At 41.2% G+C, this 18,496-nt stretch overlaps 1 protein-coding gene across 2 annotated transcripts; it reads left to right on the plus strand.

Annotated features, from left to right (window-relative positions):
* Window positions 1–431: 431 nt before the first annotated feature.
* On the plus strand, window positions 432–12,858 carry zbtb45 (zinc finger and BTB domain containing 45). 2 transcript variants are annotated; one of them, XM_035914468.2, is made up of 6 exons: window positions 432–575; window positions 1,712–3,061; window positions 3,427–3,561; window positions 6,484–6,624; window positions 8,732–9,005; window positions 9,334–12,858. In XM_035914468.2, the coding sequence occupies exons 2-6, from the start codon at window positions 2,003–2,005 to the stop codon at window positions 9,750–9,752; spliced, it is 2,028 nt and encodes a 675-aa protein (XP_035770361.1). In that variant the 5' UTR covers window positions 432–575; window positions 1,712–2,002; the 3' UTR covers window positions 9,753–12,858. The 2 variants fall into 2 exon arrangements, with proteins under 2 accessions (XP_035770361.1, XP_035770362.1); XM_035914469.2 differs by having other exon boundaries at window positions 1,715–3,061.
* Window positions 12,859–18,496: the final 5,638 nt, after the last annotated feature.

Here is an 18,496-nt window from a genome sequence, read left to right on the forward strand (position 1 = left end):
AGTTATATGCTCATAGAAACCGTAAGAAATCGCAATATTTAAACAACTTACTATAAAAGTTAACTTGAAAATCTATTCTCCTGTGATTTGTATATTTGTCTGTATTATATTGTTGCTATTGTTGTGCTTGCCGAATATAATTCGTTTAATATTTTGCATTAGTTTCCTCTTTTGCCATATGACAAGCTTGGAAAAAATTAAAGAGTTTAAACAATTGAGTGTTTGCATTTCCTCGAAGCTATTTAGGCGTGTACAGGTATGTTGAAGACCCTCTTGTATCTGGACTTTGTCTGCAGGTATTTGTCCTACATTTTTAGATGCACAAGCCTATAATTAATACCATAGAAGTGGTGCATGTACATTAGCAGTTGCCGCTCGTGTAGCTTGCGTTATACAAGAGAAACTCCACATCCCTTTCTGTCCTTTCTTTATGTGTGTGTATGCGTGTGTGTGCAACTGCGTGCATGTGTGTTTGTTACCAGCTCTCATCAGGTTGGGTGCGTTATTTGAGGGCTTCCTGCTGCATCCATCTGCCTGAAACTACCAAGAACCGAACTGTCACTGTATTTTTCATTGTAAGTAGTCGTGATTAAATATCATGCAATGACAGTGTCACAGTAAAACACGTAGGTATAGCCTTAAGAAGCTTTGTGCAGAAAAGGGTGGTAGCCCGTTAGCTGCTGACATGCTAACTTTACTAATTTTTCGCTAGCTAACGCAAGCTAGTAAACTAGCCAGGTTAGCATTCTATTTGAGCGTGGGGGCGAGATTTGATTGCTGCTTATATGTTATGCTAGAAACGTTGCCAGCTGCTGTTATATTCAGTGCTCCACTTTTGTGTTTTATTGGGCGTCGAAGCTCTTTTTGCATGTATAAAATTGTGCAGATTTCCGTGTGGGACTCGAGCGGCTAATATCAACAGCTAACGGTAGTTAACGTTAGCTCGCCGCTGTTAACCTGCTCGCTTGTAGCTGGAGGAAACGTTAGCTGGTCAGTCATCAATTTAATCGAGCTATTAGCTACACATTTAGGTAACAAGTGCTATTAATTATCCACCCATATTGCCTCGCTATTCCTGCGCCTGTTTAGCTCAATCAACGGTGTAATTAACTCTGATGTTGCATTACCGGCCACCTACTGTGCAAGATAGCCACATATACTGACCCGGGGAACCATTGGACTCGCGCACGGCACGTGCTGTCGGTTGACCAAAACAGGTGTGCCAGATGATGCACGCGACTAATTTGATGATGGATTATTAGCTGCTCAATTGTTACTCAGCCACCTTTCGTTACGGCTGGATTAACTAGTTCCAACACGAAACGAGTCACTGAGAACAATATAATTAAGGGCTAGAGTTGAGGATTATTAGTATAATTTGTGAATGATTTATTTTAAATCATGAAATTCTTATTAATATCTGCAAAGTTTTTAGAAAATAAGAAAAATGGGCATTCCATTCAACGACTTTTAGGAAAACATTTCAGGTTTCCTCTTTGTTCAACCCCCAAACAAAGAATGTTAATTTTGATTAATCTAATGTAAAGACAAGTAATGTGTTTTTTATATTTGAGTTGCAATTGAATAAATTAACATTTTTGACATACATATATTATGTATATATGTATATATAAACACAGTAGTGTTTTTGCACTACTGAAAACTTTATAAGTGCTTAGTGTGTAATTGTTTTTGTTATGGTTTATTTCAGCAGGTTTTAACAGAGGTTAACGTTCTGGTGGAAACAGCCACTTGACATTGCCCACACTCAGGACATCGAAGGCAGCTCCTCATACCTTTAGGCATATCAGAGAAGCAGTTTGTAAACATTCATCAGACTCATGACTGTTTGAGAGGACACGGCCCCACCGTGGCCCATGCACTGTATCCATTTCCCTCCCTGTCCTCCTTATCCCTCAAGCTGACGCAAAACCCCAGACACCTACCCCCCCTCCCCCACCCCCACTCCCATCCGGTTCCCAGTGACTCGCCTCCTCCTGCCATGGTGTCCGGCACAGAGACCGTGCACTACATCCACCTCCACAACTCCAGCCAATCAGTGCTGGAAGCCCTTCGCACACAACGGCGTGAGGGCCTCTTCTGCGATGTGACCGTGCGAATACATGATGCCTCCCTGCGTGCCCACGCCTGCGTTCTGGCAGCCGGTAGCCCCTTCTTCCAGGACAAGTTGCTGCTCGGTCATTCTGAAATCTCTGTTCCGCCGCTGGTGCCCGCTGAAACCGTGAAGCAGCTTGTAGACTTCATGTACAGTGGCTCGCTGGTGGTGCTGCAGTCACAGGCCCTGTGCATCCTCACTGCTGCCAGCATCCTGCAAATTAAGACGGTCATTGATGAGTGCACTCAGATCATCTCTCAGAGGAAGGCGGCGGCAGGGGCAGCAAGTGCAGCAGCAGCTGCGGCGGCTGCTGCTGCTGCTGGAGGAGGAATGCTTGGAGGGGTCCTCCCTAAACAAGAGGAGCGTGGCGGGGGGAAAGGGAGAGAGAGTGGCAGCAGTGGAAGCTGTTCTGTTAGTGGGGGTGGGGGTTACGCCAACTTCTCTAATTTCATGGCTGAATGTGGAGGTGGTAACATGGCCGGTGGGTTAGGGGGTGCCAACGTTAGCGTCAGTGAGAGCGGCCCAGGCCCAATGGATCAAGCTAACACTGTAAGCCTGATGGCACTTGGAGACATGGGCCCCGGTGCCATGTGTGGTGGTGACGCGATGGGCACCGGGGGAGGTGCAGTCCTCATGAAGCAGAGCTCAAGCTGTACTCAGGACGTAAGGTACAAGCTCCGAGACCTGTTGGCACAGACGGCCAATGGAGCCAGCACAAGTAGCACAGGGAACCTCTCAGCGGGCTGCAGCTCCGGCGTGGCCAGTGTGGACAGCATTGGCAGGGACAGCCTCCGCGGCAACACAACTGACCTCTCTGATGACCTTGTGGGGATAGACCGATACAGCGAAGAGGAGGACTTGGATGGGAGAGACAGGGGAAGAGATGGAGATAGAGACAGGGGGGCGAGCCACAGCCGCAAGCAGAGGCAGCCGCTAAGACTCCAGGTAGGGGGATAAGGGGAATGGTTGCTATGGTTACAGTTTTCAGGCATGCAGAGCTGCAACGTTTTCGTTTTCTTTCTTTTTATGCTTTTCCCTCTTCTCACACTGCATTGGCGTATATCGCTGAGATGTTTCTGCACTTTTCACAGTTGGATCTCTCGCCTAAACTTCAGCAGTAATTGCCTTGTTGATAATCTATGGACTTCTGCATATTGACTGTAGGTTATTCAACTTATCAGAACCTGCTTGAAGGGGCTGTAGCCGGGGCTCTTATAGACTTTTTGTTGCTTTTTAGCTCCAATACTGATCTAAAGGTATTTCTTTACTACTTGAAATTGAAATGGACCTGTCTTTTTTTTTCTCCCTAGGTGCTGGGAGGAGAGGGAGTAGTGGTGAAGGATGAAAGTGTACAGGATGCAGATGGGACTGTCTATGCCTTGGAGGATGGGAGACGAGATCAAGAGCAGGAGGGCTCCCAGGAATCCATGGCGAGCTTTGGACAGGTATGTTAACTCAGAAGTGAATAAAAAAAACTAAAATGAAGAAAGAAAAAAACCCAGCTCACCTGCGCTGAATGTTTCAATAATTTATCTACTATGCAAGGAGAAGCATGGCATTCAGACTATTACACATATTGCAGTTGTGAAGTGATGGTCTTTGATTTTTTTTTTAGAGAAATATTTAGGTACATTATCTTCCGTTTTGCCTTAGAAAGGCCTTATTGTAGTACATTCGAACTCAGCATTTGTGCCAGAAGTCCTGAAATAAGTAGACGGGAAAACGTGGTGGAGCAGATTTATGCCGCAGCCTGCTGTACCCTGCAGTCTACACAAGGAACATCTGCCACACAGTCAGAAAGATTCAGCCCTGCTTGTCAGTTTTGCTGCAGATTGTCACGTTTGGAGATAAAATCATCTACTCAGTTTAGTCACAGCATGTGATCGTCACTTAACCCAACATTGCTTGAATAATATAATCTTGTCTTTGAGCAATGTGTGAAACGGGCTCTTGCTTTCATCCCCGCAGACATTATTTTTCTTATTTGTCCTCCTCGTGTCTATGACGGTTAAAAGGCAATTGCTCTGCTGTGATTGTAGCCGTGTTTACATGTAAGATGAGCGCTCAGAGAGAAAGTTTGAATCTGGAGAAGCTCTCCTACTTTTTTCCTCTTGCACAGTGCACCGCTGCTCCCTGCCACTCTGAACGCTCCCTGCTCGCTCACCCGGTGAACAGAGCAGAGCGAGAGAGCTGTTCCTGTTCCATTCGAGCAAGATGTTGTTGCAATGCAGGAGGATAAAAATATGAGTATGGAAAGTGGTTAAATTTCTGCAACAATAACGGGAACCAAAGCATGACGATAACCGCAGTGAGTGCGATAGATGTGGTTAGCAAGCTGAGATATACATGCATACCCAATGAACAAATATCTGAATAGTAGAATATTTGGCCACAGCCCTAGAATGTGTGCAAAAATGCTTCAGTTGGCCACACGCCACCTGGAGGTGTTATTGCTAGTCATCAGTTGTAAATGATGTCTGATCCCACATTTTTAAGAAAAATATACTATATATCAAATATATTCAAAGGTCGTCTTGGTCCGATATCTCAAATTCTGTGATAAAAATCTGCAGATGGGCATGTTCTCTGCAAGGACGTAAATAAAGCCTGTGCAGTGGAGTTTCTTGAAGAACTTCCAGTATGTGTAAGACTATCTGTTTTAAGTAGGTTAGCAGTACTAGTGCTAGTACAGTTCTTCACTTCCTTTTACTAGAGGTTAGGGGTGGGGGAAAAAATCGATACTGTGTAGTATGGTGATATTTTGTTTGCTAATAATGTATGGATACAGGGACAGCAAAAATCGATATTTTGTTACAAAAAAGGTTTTTGTGCTCTGACTTCAGAGCATGTTCATCCTTTTTCTGAGCAAGAATCCTGACATTCCTTCACTGTCCAAATGTGTTTAACTTTTTTATGGCAGCAATAAACATGAGAGTTTACTTATTTTAATTTAAGACATGTTTTATTTTAATTAAGTGTAAAACTTTTTTATTTAATGTAAAATTATATTTTGTTTTAATTTACTTTCAAATTCTTCAGTTGCTGAAGGGGCTGCATAGTTTTCATAAACTGCATAGTTCAGAATAGCTATAATTGTACCAGATGGTTGCGTTCAGTTAAGTTGGACTAGACTGTAATACAAACCGTTCAGTTTGTCAACAATAAAACTGAAATGAGAGAAAGACTGAGTGTGAGACTTTGATATTAGATAAAATGAATATTGATAAAGTTTACCTTTATGTACAGAATCTGAATATCGCAAAATATTTTTAAAAATTGCAATAATATCGTATCGTGGGATGTATGGTGATTCCCACCTCTAGTAGAAGTAGTGTTAATGTTTGACTTCTCTGTCTACCGTGTTACCCTCACTGTGTGTGCTATGGTACCTTTACAGGATGCACCCAGGTTGTTAACAGCTCTGTATGCTCTTCTGTTCAGTCCATCCCAAATCCATACACATGTCTGACTCTCGTAAAAGCAAAACATATATTCCACTATGTTATTTCTATTATTATTACTCAGATTTAGTAACAAAAGTTTGGGTATTTTCCACTTTAAGAAAATCATGGCCGGGACAAACAGACTAGAATAGCACTCACATGTACAATGAAATTATGGGCTGCAAGTGCAAATCATTGAAGTCCCAGCATTGACATTATTGGTTTAAATATTTGGCACTAGTTACTGGAAACTGTAATGCACGACACTCTTGCATCATCACACAACGTGTATCAACACAGATAAGAAGATACCAGACGACCTAAGTAGCATGTGAAACTCGATCAGCCTCTCAGACAAACAGAAAGTTACTGTTGGTATCACTCATGTGAGCATTTCGTGCTTCTTTACATTGAGGTGGATCATCTTCCCAGCCAGGTCTAACTACTTCCAGTGAAACTGCTGCTGACAGTCATTCTATGACTGGTTGGACTGTAATGTACGATATCGTGTCAGCATCTGCTCGCCTGCAGCTGTAACATGGTAGACTTATAAACAATATAAAGAAAACTGGCTGTATATTTAGGTAATGAGGGATGTAGTTTGCCTACACAGAAAGTCTTTTCGTTGCGTAATGTGTGTTACATGAAAAAGATAATCTTGCTTCCTTCAAAGCAATGGCATAAAGGAATGTCTTTTACTTGAACTATATGCCCGTATAGATGACCAAAAGTCTAATTTTAGGTTTGCTTTTACATTCCTTTGATGATATGTGCTGTCTGCAGAGCTGCAGAGATGTGAACCATCCGACCCTTGAACTGATGGCAAAACAAGCAAAATTTCTCATGTTAAATAGTCTTTTTTTAGCTTGTTCTTTTGTTTGTTTTAGTTGTTTTTTTTAATCTATGTTTGTTTTTGTGTTTCAGGATTTCTATGATGAGCAGGGCGTGTTTTCAGAGAGTTTTTGGCCCCAGAGTGAGCCCCCTCAAGCCATGGCTTTTAACCCCAGAGGAAGGGTCAATAAACCACTGACTCCACCTCCAACCACCCAGGCCATCAACAACCAGGTCAGTGCTTCAGTCAAATTCACGAGGGGTGTACTAGGAAGTAAGATTAATGGATTAGTGAGCTCTGTCGAGCTCAAAGTCAGAGCTTTCTGTATCAAAGTGGCTTTTTTACCTGGCTTAATAACCATGGCAACTTATGCTCAACTCATAACCTGGTCAAGAGCAGGTTGTGGTCAGAGTTTCAGCTTAAAATTGGCTGGACATGCACTAATTGTTTTATTTACAGGATTTTTAAAAAGTGTGTTATATTCTCTAGTGGGGAACATGTTTTATATAAGATAAGATAAGACTTTATTGATCCCACAACGGGGAAATTTTTGCGTCAGCTCAGCTCAGGTACAGATATAAGAAGGAAATACAAAAAGTACAATCAATGAAAAAAAGTAAGATAATACACTATATGTGCAAGTTGTTAAGCCTTACCTTACTAACATCACGAATGAAGCCCTGAGTGCACCTTTCATTTTCACTGGAATGTGCATGTATTCAGAAAAACGTATAAATGTTTTTATTCTTGATTCTAACGAAACACCTTTTGTGTGTTTATGTTAGAACTAAAAACAAAATGAGTGCAAACCTAGAATGAATCTATTCACCGTTTTCTGAGTAAACAATTAAGCAGTTAAATGAGGAAATAATGGGCGACTTAATTGTTAATGAAAATAATAATGGCTCCTCTACATTTCATATATAAATACATTATTGTAATTGCGAAAGTTACAAAATAATTGAATTGTGAAAATTGAAGCGCCTTAAATGTGAAGCACTAATCTTATTAAATGATGTTTGCATTGAGACAGGAAGTGAGATGATTGACGGAGAGTCGATTTTAACGCAATGCAGCACTAAGAAAAAACACACACACATACTCAACCAACACAGAACAACAGAAACACAAATAAAAGCTTCAATTTAGTGTGATGGGCTGTATATCTTTTTCAAGCTTCAGCCTACACACTTTGATTGACGGGTGTGCTGACTTTGAAAATGAAAATGCAGAAATGGCCTGCATAGACAATGATTTTTTTATTATTTATGAAGCAGCATGACATACCAGACTGTAACATACCATTTCTACATATATATGCTCAAATCAGGCCTTCTCAAAATTCTGATGATGATGGGTTCAGTCACATGTCAGCTCCTTAAATTGGCAAATGGAAACGCACACCTGTCAAACGATTTGTACCATATTTACTGATGGTCTGTGCAAGCACAATGCTCTCTTTAGGCATTTAAAAAATTACGGTGTGTTTTCTAAAGAGGCATGGTGTGTTTTGTGGCTGGATGGCGTGGACACGGATATTTTTGAAAGATGGATTTATTGCATATCTGTATAGGAGTGGAGCATCCAAGGTGCAATATCTGGGGAGGAGTAGTTTCAAATGAGTCGTGCAAACGTGACTTACAGAGGTTTTAAAAAGGGGAAATAAACAAATAAGAAAAAAATGCGCATTCACACTATCGAACTTTTTTGTGGGTTAGACCAGCGGTCCCCAACCCCCCGGCCTCGGACCGGTACCAGTCCGTGAGTCGTTTGGTGCCGGGCCGCGAGAGCTGAGGCTCAGGTGTGAAATGTATTGTTTTCAGCGTTATTTTGTTATCGTTTTTATCGTTTACTCGGTTTTCCTGGGTCTTTTCACGTGCATTATGAATAAATTTTCTTTTTTTCGGTACCGGTACTAGTTTTATTTTGTTGTATTTATCCGCGACACCTTAAAGGCCGGTCCGTGAAAATATTGTCGGGCATAAACCGGTCCGTGGCGCAAAAAAGGTTGGAGACCGCTGGGTTAGATAGTAGTCAGATCCTGTGCTCCACCTGAGTTGTCAGATGTTTTCTGCTCGGCAAATCAACACTGATTCTGTTTCAGCTGACTGTTCCTCTCTAGTGCACGGTGTCCAGAGAGAAGCACATGTGTAAAACCTGCTGTTATTTTGTTTAGATCTGCTTTTGTCTTGCCGCACTTGGTAGGATGGTGGTCATTATTGCAATGAACCAGCTATTGTTTTTATTAGGGGTATATGTAGTTGATTAGTTCTAAATATTATCGATTGTGTTCGGAAATGTTCAGCCAGAGCAAATGGTCTGTATCATGTTCCTTCACAGCTTCTGTTCCAGTACCCAGTGAGCCAGTCGCAGCCAGCTCCGTTCTATGTGGGCGGGCCCATGGGTGGGATTGACACCATGGCGGGGACAGAGCCCAGTCAGCAGGCTCCACCCCCAGCACCAATGACCCCAGCTCCGCCACCCTCCACCTCTTCCTGCTCCGCAGGGCCCTCACCTTCCTCCCAGGGATCTGAGACCTCGTTCGACTGCACGCACTGTGGCAAATCTTTACGTTCCAGGAAGAACTACAGCAAGCACATGTTCATCCACTCTGGTACGTTCACGTCACAGTAATTGATCAGCTGCATGTATGTTACACAAGTGTGAAGAGGACAAAGATTAATTGCATAGTTACGTATGCAGTATTCACGACATTATCACCTGCCATTGAGGTCCGCATAAAGGTAGAGACTTGTATTTCAGGATAATCTCTCGGATGAATAGACATGTTTCTATCCCAGACTTCTTTGTATCGTATTAAAAGAACTGTAAAATAAGTATTTTTATATGAACAAAAGGCAAACAGAAAATGATTCACTTGTATTGGCAAGACTGTTGTTGGGGATGGTTTTATAAGCTTCTGCACATGCCTGGCTCCACAGGTCAGAAACCTCATCAGTGCTCCATCTGCTGGCGCTCCTTCTCCCTGCGGGACTACCTCCTCAAGCACATGGTGGTGCACACTGGTGTCAGGGCCTTCCAGTGCACCATGTGCGGCAAGCGTTTCACCCAGAAAAGCTCGCTAAATGTGCACATGCGCACCCACCGTGCCGAGCGCACCTTCCAGTGCAACGTGTGCCACCGGGCCTTTACTCACCGTACCTTGCTGGAGCGCCACGCCCTGCAGCACGCCCACCACGCCCCGCAGACCCCAGGTCAAGGCCAGGGGCGTGGAGCCGACATGACCTCACCTACCAAGCACAGCCCTCCAGCTATGGGAGGGCACTCAGGTATGGCTGGCGCGGCTGGCATGGTTGGCAGTATGGCCAACATGCAGAGCCACGGAGCTTCCTCCACCTAGAGAGAGGGGGGGAAGGAAGGGGGGGGAGGGTTATGATCCCATTCCTTGAATCAACAATTTGCTCCTAACAGCCTTGTTGATCTTTTGTTCTGATGGAAAGAGCGCCATTTTAGCTTAATACCATTTTCAGTCAGGGCTCCTACACAGGACTGGAACGCCTTTTAAGAAAAAAAAAGTACTCTTAAGGGTATTTTTGAACAGCACAGATATTGTGGGAAAATCTGGCTGGAAAAAATGTAATTTTCTAGAAACCCATTTGACCTAGTCGTAGCTGTAATTCGTGTTGTCACATCAGTTCCTGTGAGGACTAACCATAAGCTTATAGAGCAATGTCACAATAATCATGCCTTGTTGAATAGCCATGTTTCTTCTTTTTTGTAATAACTGAGACTTGTGTAGGAGCCCTGTTTTGAAAAGACCAGAGAGTCACCAAAGAGGTTAGGAAAACTGAACAGGGTTTGGGAGTGGGTGAGGCTAAGGAAAGTTGTAGCGTTTCTTTTCTTTTTTTCTTCTAAGTGGAGGTGAGGGTGGGAGTGGACTAACATTTGGAGTTTTAAGGAGATGCAAGTTAGGGAAACAGGGAAGGATAGGTCGGTCGGTGAGTTTACCAGGTTTCATTCACTTTCAATTCATTTAAATGAAGTTTGTGTCAGTTCATGCAAATTACCAAAACGTAAGCATGTAACCATAACCCAATGTGGTCGTCCAATGAGGATGATTCTATACGTAGAAACTTTGAAGCAGCAGATTGGAAAAGTGCTTGAGGGTTTTTTTTTTAATTTAGTATTTAAATGTGCCGCTATAAAGTCAATATTACAGAAAAGGGAAAAACTAAAGTAATAAATTGTTAGAAAACTGAATGTGCTACATGTGAGTGCAGAGTAGGAGAAGCTAACCCAATGCAGACGGCTAGTAGAGGTTTAGCTAGCACTTTAGCATAGAAGCTAACAGATAAATACAGTCTCAGTTTCGTCTTTTTTTTCTTATTTGTTTTAAATCATCATTTAAAAGTTTTCACAATTCCATTAGCTATTTGTTTAATATTAAAAGCTAATGATAGCATTAGCCACATTTAGCTATGCTAATGTGTATAACAGTACTTGCAAGGAACAGTTAAAGTTATTTGCAAGCAATATTCAGAGAATTATCACTTCTTTCTCTGCTGTTTAACTACCTTTTGTGGTGGTAATGTTTTTGTTTGTTTGTTTTCATCAAAGCCAACATTGACTTTCTATATAGTTTTATATAGAATAATTTTTTACCTGGAACTTCTACATTTATGGTTTGGTTTAGTGCATTACTTTAGATCAAGTTGGACAATAATAGGAAAAAATAATAATTTAAACAACTTAAGAGCACTGACGTTGATTTAAAAATAAAGAAATAAGTGTTGATTACGTGTTGTTCAGCAGCTGAAGTTCATGGTTCTCACATCAGTTCTCAGGAGTAACGTACACATGGGCGCATTCTCTTTAGCAAAACGTTTTGCTTGCCTTTTACTTTAAAAACACCCTCAGCGCCTCTTTTTTTCACCCTGTTTTGAGTTTTGCGTATTTAAACTTGGAAAAAAAGAATACACTTACTGAGTTAATTGAATTGAATGTGAATGGAGCCCGGCACTATTCAGGAGCAACCTTTGATGACAAAGAAGCGTGCTGATGAATGAATCGAGGAAGAAGGAAAATAGTCTGAGAAGAGTGAGAATACAGCAGGGAATGGGGGAGGGAGGAAGAGGCGGGTTGTACGATGCACAGCAGTGTGAATGAAATTCACCATCATCCATCAGACCGCTTTGTAACATTTTCCACAGGCGCCACCGGTCGGCACCAGGATCATATACCTCGAACCAGAACGAGCCCCCGATGGCTCAGAGGGACACTAGTTACTCATTTGAAATGTTTGCTAAACATTTCAGCATGTTTTACACACAGACACACACACACACACACACACCTACAATTACCTCGGTGGTCCAAAGACAGGCATTATGCTTCACATCTTTTAAGCTACATCAAACGAAGAAACAGTGAAAACTAAAGCTAAGATAGATCCATATACTTTTTAAAAGCTTGCTAAAGTACTTATGTGTAAAATTCCTGTACATCACTATAACGCTCAGTTTGTTATTTGTCGCTCATGTGATTCTTTGATGCAAAAATAAGGCAGAAAAAAAAACAACCTAAAAGCGAAAGAGCCATTCAGAGGAAGTTAAACTTGGATGAATATCAATGACAAATCAGTGACTATTATCAGGATTTTTATTAAGTGTTTGGTTTTGTTTGTCTTTTGGGGCTCTGGTTGATAATAAATGGGAAGTGTTTGTTGCTTAAAAAATAAAAGCTTTTCTTACAGCACTATAAAAACAAAAAACAAAAAAAAACAACTTTTGATGTTTTAGTAAGACTAAATTAATCATAAAACTGTACAATCACCCCTTCAAGTTTTGACCAAGTCGAACTAGTGATAATATTAATTATCACATTAATATTTATTAGGATTTGATCTCTATGCACAGTTAAGTTTGCACATCATGTTACTTAGACCTAATGTTGCTGTCCCCTAAAATATTTGGCCTGAGATTGTTTTTGTTTTCTTTTTCAGTACCTTAAAGGTACATAAAAAGACCTTATGTGTTCCTGCTTTTTGCTCATTTTCCTCAATGTTTGTTAGCTGAAGCATTATATGATATTCAGTAGTTTACTTAAGCTTTGTAAGAGCCTTCTAATTGGCATGATTTTATAAGTGAACCTCTCAAAAGTGAGACATTTTGAGCTTGAGAACTTTGCAAGTGATTAGATAATTTGACATTTAAAAAAATCTCTTTAATGTAGACGTCTTTTAAAAAAAGTGAATCCAGCAAAGATACAGATTTGGATCCTTTCTGCCTGGGCTTCACTATAAATATTGACATTAAATGTCCCACGTAAATGTGGAAAACGACTGCTTATTTACACAGAACGGTCCTGGCAGCATGTGTTCATTGGCTTCTGAACATTGCAAGTGAATTTGCAGACTCAGTACTTAGTTTCTCCAGTGTTGTGGATAGAAGAAGAGATGCTGGACTGAAACTCCTCCAACTGCCTGTTGGTTATAAGCTATATACATACATATACAGTGGGGCAAAAAAGTATTTAGTCAGCCACCGATTGTACAAGTTCCCCCACTTAAAATGATGACAGAGGTCAGTAATTTGCACCAGAGGTACACTTCAACTGTGAGAGACAGAATGTGAAAAAAAAATCCATGAATTCACATGGTAGGATTTGTAAAGAATTTATTCGTAAATCAGGGTGGAAAATAAGTATTTGGTCAATAACAAAAATACAACTCAATACTTTGTAACATAACCTTTGTTGGCAATAACAGAGGTCAAACGTTTACTATAGGTCTTTACCAGGTTTGCACACACAGTAGCTGGTATTTTGGCCCATTCCTCCATGCAGATCTTCTCAAGAGCAGTGATGTTTTGGGGCTGTCGCCGAGCAACACGGACTTTCAACTCCCGCCACAGATTTTCTATGGGGTTGAGGTCTGGAGACTGGCTAGGCCACTCCAGGACTTTCAAATGCTTCTTACGGAGCCACTCCTTTGTTGCCCGGGCGGTGTGTTTTGGATCATTGTCATGTTGGAAGACCCAGCCTCGTTTCATCTTCAAAGTTCTCACTGATGGAAGGAGGTTTTGGCTCAAAATCTCACGATACTTGGCCTCATTCATTCTGTCCTTAACACGGATCAGTCGTCCTGCCCCCTTGGCAGAAAAACAGCCCCATAGCATGATGTTTCCACCCCCATGCTTCACAGTAGGTATGGTGTTCTTGGGATGCAACTCAGTATTCTTCTTCCTCCAAACACGACGAGTTGAGTTTATACCAAAAAGTTCTACTTTGGTTTCATCTGACCACATGACATTCTCCCAATCCTCTGCTGTATCATCCATGTGCTCTCTGGCAAACTTCAGACGGGCCTGGACATGCACTGGCTTCAGCAGCAGAACACGTCTGGCACTGCAGGATTTGATTCCCTGCCGTTGTAGTGTGTTACTGATGGTGACCTTTGTTACTTTGGTCCCAGCTCTCTGCAGGTCATTCACCAGGTCCCCCCGTGTGGTTCTGGGATCTTTGCTCACCGTTCTCATGATCATTTTGACCCCACGGGATGAGATCTTGCGTGGAGCCCCAGATCGAGGGAGATTATCAGTGGTCTTGTATGTCTTCCATTTTCTGATGATTGCTCCCACAGTTGATTTTTTTCACACCAAGCTGCTTGCCTATTGTAGATTCACTCTTCCCAGTCTGGTGCAGGTCTACAATTCTTTTCCTGGTGTCCTTCGAAAGCTCTTTGGTCTTGGCCATGGCGGAGTTTGGAGTCTGACTGGTTGAGGCTGTGGACAGGTGTCTTTTATACAGATGATGAGGTCAAACAGGTGCCATTCATACAGGTAACGAGTGGGGGACAGAAAAGCTTCTTACAGAAGACGTTACAGGTCTGTGAGAGCCAGGGATTTTCCTTGTTTGAGGTGACCAAATACTTATTTTCCACCCTGATTTACGAATAAATTCTTTACAAATCCTACCATGTGAATTCATGGATTTTTTTTTCACATTCTGTCTCTCACAGTTGAAGTGTACCTCTGGTGCAAATTACTGACCTCTGTCATCATTTTAAGTGGGGGAACTTGCACAATCGGTGGCTGACTAAATACTTTTTTGCCCCACTGTATATATATATATGTGTGTGTGTATAAATGTTAACGCCAAAACATTGGTGCTTTTTTGGAAATCTTTACCTCATTTGATAGATGCCAACACCACGCTGTGGTCTGGGTTTGGTAAATAAGCAGTATTGAGCTGTTTCTGAGGTTTGATCAATCCTCAGCAGTGAAAGTGGTTTTGGTGCATTTTGTCTGAGGCGGACCCTTGTACAGTACTGTATTATGTGTGCTTTGAAGCCATGTCAGCGCATTGTATCGTACTGTGTTATGCCTTTTTTGTTTTCTGTACTTTTGTTTTATTGAGAGGGATGATAATTGTTTTTTCTACATTATTTCTTTAACAGAAGCTAAATATGTCAGAAGAAGAAAAAGTCATTTTATAAAAAAAAAAAAAGTTACTTGTCATTGTAAAACTACATCTTTTATGTATAAAAAGACTAAAGGCATGATTTTAACTTTTTCTGAGAACTTAGATGTCGTACTCGATGAATTAATTGAATTTTAAAAATGAGTGATTTCAAAGATTTCTTTCTCCAAATAAAAAGTCTTCTATGGCTCTGGGCCAGCTGCTCTTTGTGGATCTCAATTTCTTAAAAATAACTTCTTTTTAAAACTCTTTCTTCCTTTTTTAACTCTAAATGTGTGTTTGTTTCTGCGCATGTCTTGTGGGCAAATTCAGATATACAATTCTTATTTTGCACACGCCCTCAGTTCTCTTTGAAACACGAGGCATCAAAGCTGCCGTTTGATGTTGGTATTTTTACCCAGGTATCCAGCGCTGCTCATCACACAGTGTAAATCATACAACCCGTAGATGCAAAACTCTTCTTCCATTCAAATCTCCAATTAATTCAATTCAATTTTATTCATATAGCGCCAAATCACAACAAAAGTCGCCTCAAGGCGCTTCATAGATACAGAGAAAAACCCAACAATCATATGAAATTAAAAATCAGTTTGTGTAAACACGATAAACTATTAACGTTAACGAATATATAAAGACATATATTTAATATATTTATAAACTGTCCCTGATCAGACATTGTACATTCAGGTGCTGAGATCATTAGAGGCCATTATTGTGAAAGCACAGTTATCTCTTGGTATTTTGTGACCCCCGCCCCTCGATGGTGGAATGGGACGATGGTGTCCTGGCTCTTCATTGAGTATCACTCTGTATCTTCAGTTTTAGCCTAATTTAGCAACTGTGAATTGCTTGCTTGCTTTATTCATTGTGACGTATTTTTATGCACTTACTGCTCCTTCGAAGAATATACATGGAGCTTAAGCCCTGGACAAAACTTTGAAATCTTTTGTCCTTAACAAGTAAATAACTAAACGTCATGTCAGCCAGCTCCTCGTCAACACGTTTGGCTGGGGTCATTTGTTTTGGAATAAATCTACATGTCTTGGTTTGATTTTTCAGAAGTTTTTTGAAAGAAGGCAGATGCTGCATAGTCAAACAGGACACTTTTCCAGGGCCAGTGGATGGCAGCTGGAGGAGAGACGGTAAGCTCTCCTCAGGCTGCACAGACTGGTGAATGGTTCTTAAACATCTGTGCAAGTTTCTTCTTGTTGACCCCGCTCTGAAGCACATTTTCATTTTACAAATTTACACTCATCTTTAGTTTCTAATATCACTAAAATGGAGCCAGTTGGTGCTCCTTTTCTGTTTTCGCTCATTTCTTCCCTTTCACCCGACATGCTTGGACTTAAATCCGGCTCCTCGTCTCTCTATCGCTCGGTGTACTTGGCCTGTGCCGCTTGCTTTCTTTGATTCGTGATTGGCCACATGGTGTACCCATCAAAAAACAACGTCCCACCCCTCCCTGCATGGATTTTATCGGAGCTGAACAGAAGTGGCTGAAGAGTCAATTTTCCCTGTCGGGGCATCCTTCATATATCCATCCATTCGCTTCCGCTTTTTTTTCTTTCTATCCTTTTCAGGGTTGCGGGGGGCGCTGGAGCCTATCCCAGCTGTCATAGGGCGAGAGGCGGGGTACACCCTGAACAGGTCGCCAGTCTGTCGCAGGGCCAACACACAGGGACAGACAACCATTCACTCGCACTTTCACACCTAGTGGTAATTTAAATCCAATTAACCTATCCCCACAAGCTGCATGTCTTTGGACAGTGGGAGGAAGCCGGAGTACCCGGAGGGAACCCACACAAACACAGGGAGAACATGCAAACTCCACACAGAAAGACCCCGGCCTGATGGTGGAATTGAACTCAGGACCTTCTTGCTGTGCGGCAACAGTGCTAACCACCGTGCTGCCTTCCTTCATATATCAATATAAATATATTTCAAATTAGTTCCATAAGATAATACAACTGTTATCTTTAACTTTTTTTTCGACTTTAGAATTGGGAAGATTATTTTTGTTTTTGCCGCTAGTAACAAACTAAAGATATCATTTAAAATAAAACACTTGTCAGGTGTGAAGTGGTGAACATATCAAAAATGCAGTTCTCTAAAAATGATCAGGTGCATAATCAGCCAATGTCCAAAGAAGAACATTTTGAAAGTCTAGTGAACTTCTGCTCAACGCAAAGTTAAAACTGCTAGAAAGTCTGACTCGTTGGAAGCAAAACATAGAATTGTGCTTTTGCTTAAATAAACCCACCCTCGTAGCATGAAAGATTTCCTACAACTGTCACACTTGACAGATTATGTTTTATCAGGTGGTTTTTATTTGGTGTTTATGAACTTTGAAACACCACAGCCAAGTGCTCCAACAGGAACAAAAACACATGAATAAAGCAGGCAAATGGTAACTGGTTCTATTAGTGCTTTTCTATTCTATCTGAGCACTCAAAGAACTTCATACAGTTGAATCCTTTTCAGTGAAATGACATTTTACTAAATATTAGTTGGGGTGTCTGCACATATTTGAGCTTGTATGGATACTTATGACCCTACCTTTAGAGAGAATCCCAAATAAATTCAAACTTCTGCACTGAATTATTCTTTATTAAAGTCATTAAAGATGTGTGCTGTACAGTCATTTCAGGAAAAACAACCGTTCTAAGAAATCATTAAAAATCTTAAACTACCATGACTTTCATTCCCATGGTGTGTGTATATAAACCTCTGATCACAACTATATATTTATTGTCATTATGTCGCACAGCTCTACTCCAGAAGCGCTCGAGAATTGAAATATGGAGCTGGAAATGAGGTTAAAAGCCTGTTTTTAGGGAAAGGTTGTGGAGGGATGCCAAATTGCTATAATTTTTCTGTAAAGTGAATTTACTTTCGGGTATAAATAAAGCAACCGTGAACCTTTTATCAAATGTAAGTGTATCAGCTAATAACAGTACATTCACTGATGGCCATATCGGTTTTTGTCGTCAAATCTGAGATTTTGTAATTTTGTAAGTCTTTAATTCTTAAGGTCATTTTATTTTAACGGAGAAAGACTGAATATCAACCAAAAATTTAGGGGAGAAAACGCATTACAGAAAAGATATTCACTGATTTGCATGTTATTGAGTGAAAAAAGTATTTGATTCCTTACAACCAAGCCGGAATTATGGGTCCCACAGATTGCCTGTGTGCAGGGATTGCAATTAAACTTGATTTCATCCCTTTATGTGTATAAAACACACCTGTCTACAGAGTCAGTTTCTTCCAGTCCACCACCATGGGCAAGACCAAAGAGCTGTCAGATGATGTCAGGGACAAGACTGTAGACCTGTACAAGACGAGAAAGGGCTAAATGAGCGTCAGCATGAAGCTTTGCGCGAAGGTGAAAATTGTTGAAGCAATGATTTGGGAAAAAATGACTGTTAGTTGCTTTCAGTTCCATGCTTCATGACGTGAGAATGATCATGGCAAAGGTGGTGGATCAGCCCAAAACCACATGGCGTGGTTTGGCTTGTTAGTGATCTGACAACAGGACCACAGTCTAACACCACTGGTAACACACTGCACCATAACACATTTAAATCTTGCAGCACTCACAAGGTCTGCTGCTCAAGAAGTCACATGACCAGGCTGTCTTAAGACTGTGAAAATGTAAATGATTCA

Source organism: Neolamprologus brichardi, chromosome 6, assembly GCF_056152115.1.
Source record: "Neolamprologus brichardi isolate AB-2024 chromosome 6, ASM5615211v1, whole genome shotgun sequence".
In the NCBI taxonomy this organism is placed as follows: Eukaryota; Metazoa; Chordata; class Actinopteri; order Cichliformes; family Cichlidae; genus Neolamprologus; species Neolamprologus brichardi.

Bases quoted from the DNA above. Each gene is read 5' to 3' on its own strand.
- zbtb45 (XM_035914468.2), top strand. From the start codon at position 2,003: ATGGTGTCCGGCACAGAGACCGTGCACTACATCCACCTCCACAACTCC. The intron at 3,062-3,426 runs GTAGGGGGATAA...TTTTCTCCCTAG, and splicing joins GGCAGCCGCTAAGACTCCAG to GTGCTGGGAGGAGAGGGAGT. The intron at 6,625-8,731 runs GTCAGTGCTTCA...GTTCCTTCACAG, and splicing joins CCCAGGCCATCAACAACCAG to CTTCTGTTCCAGTACCCAGT.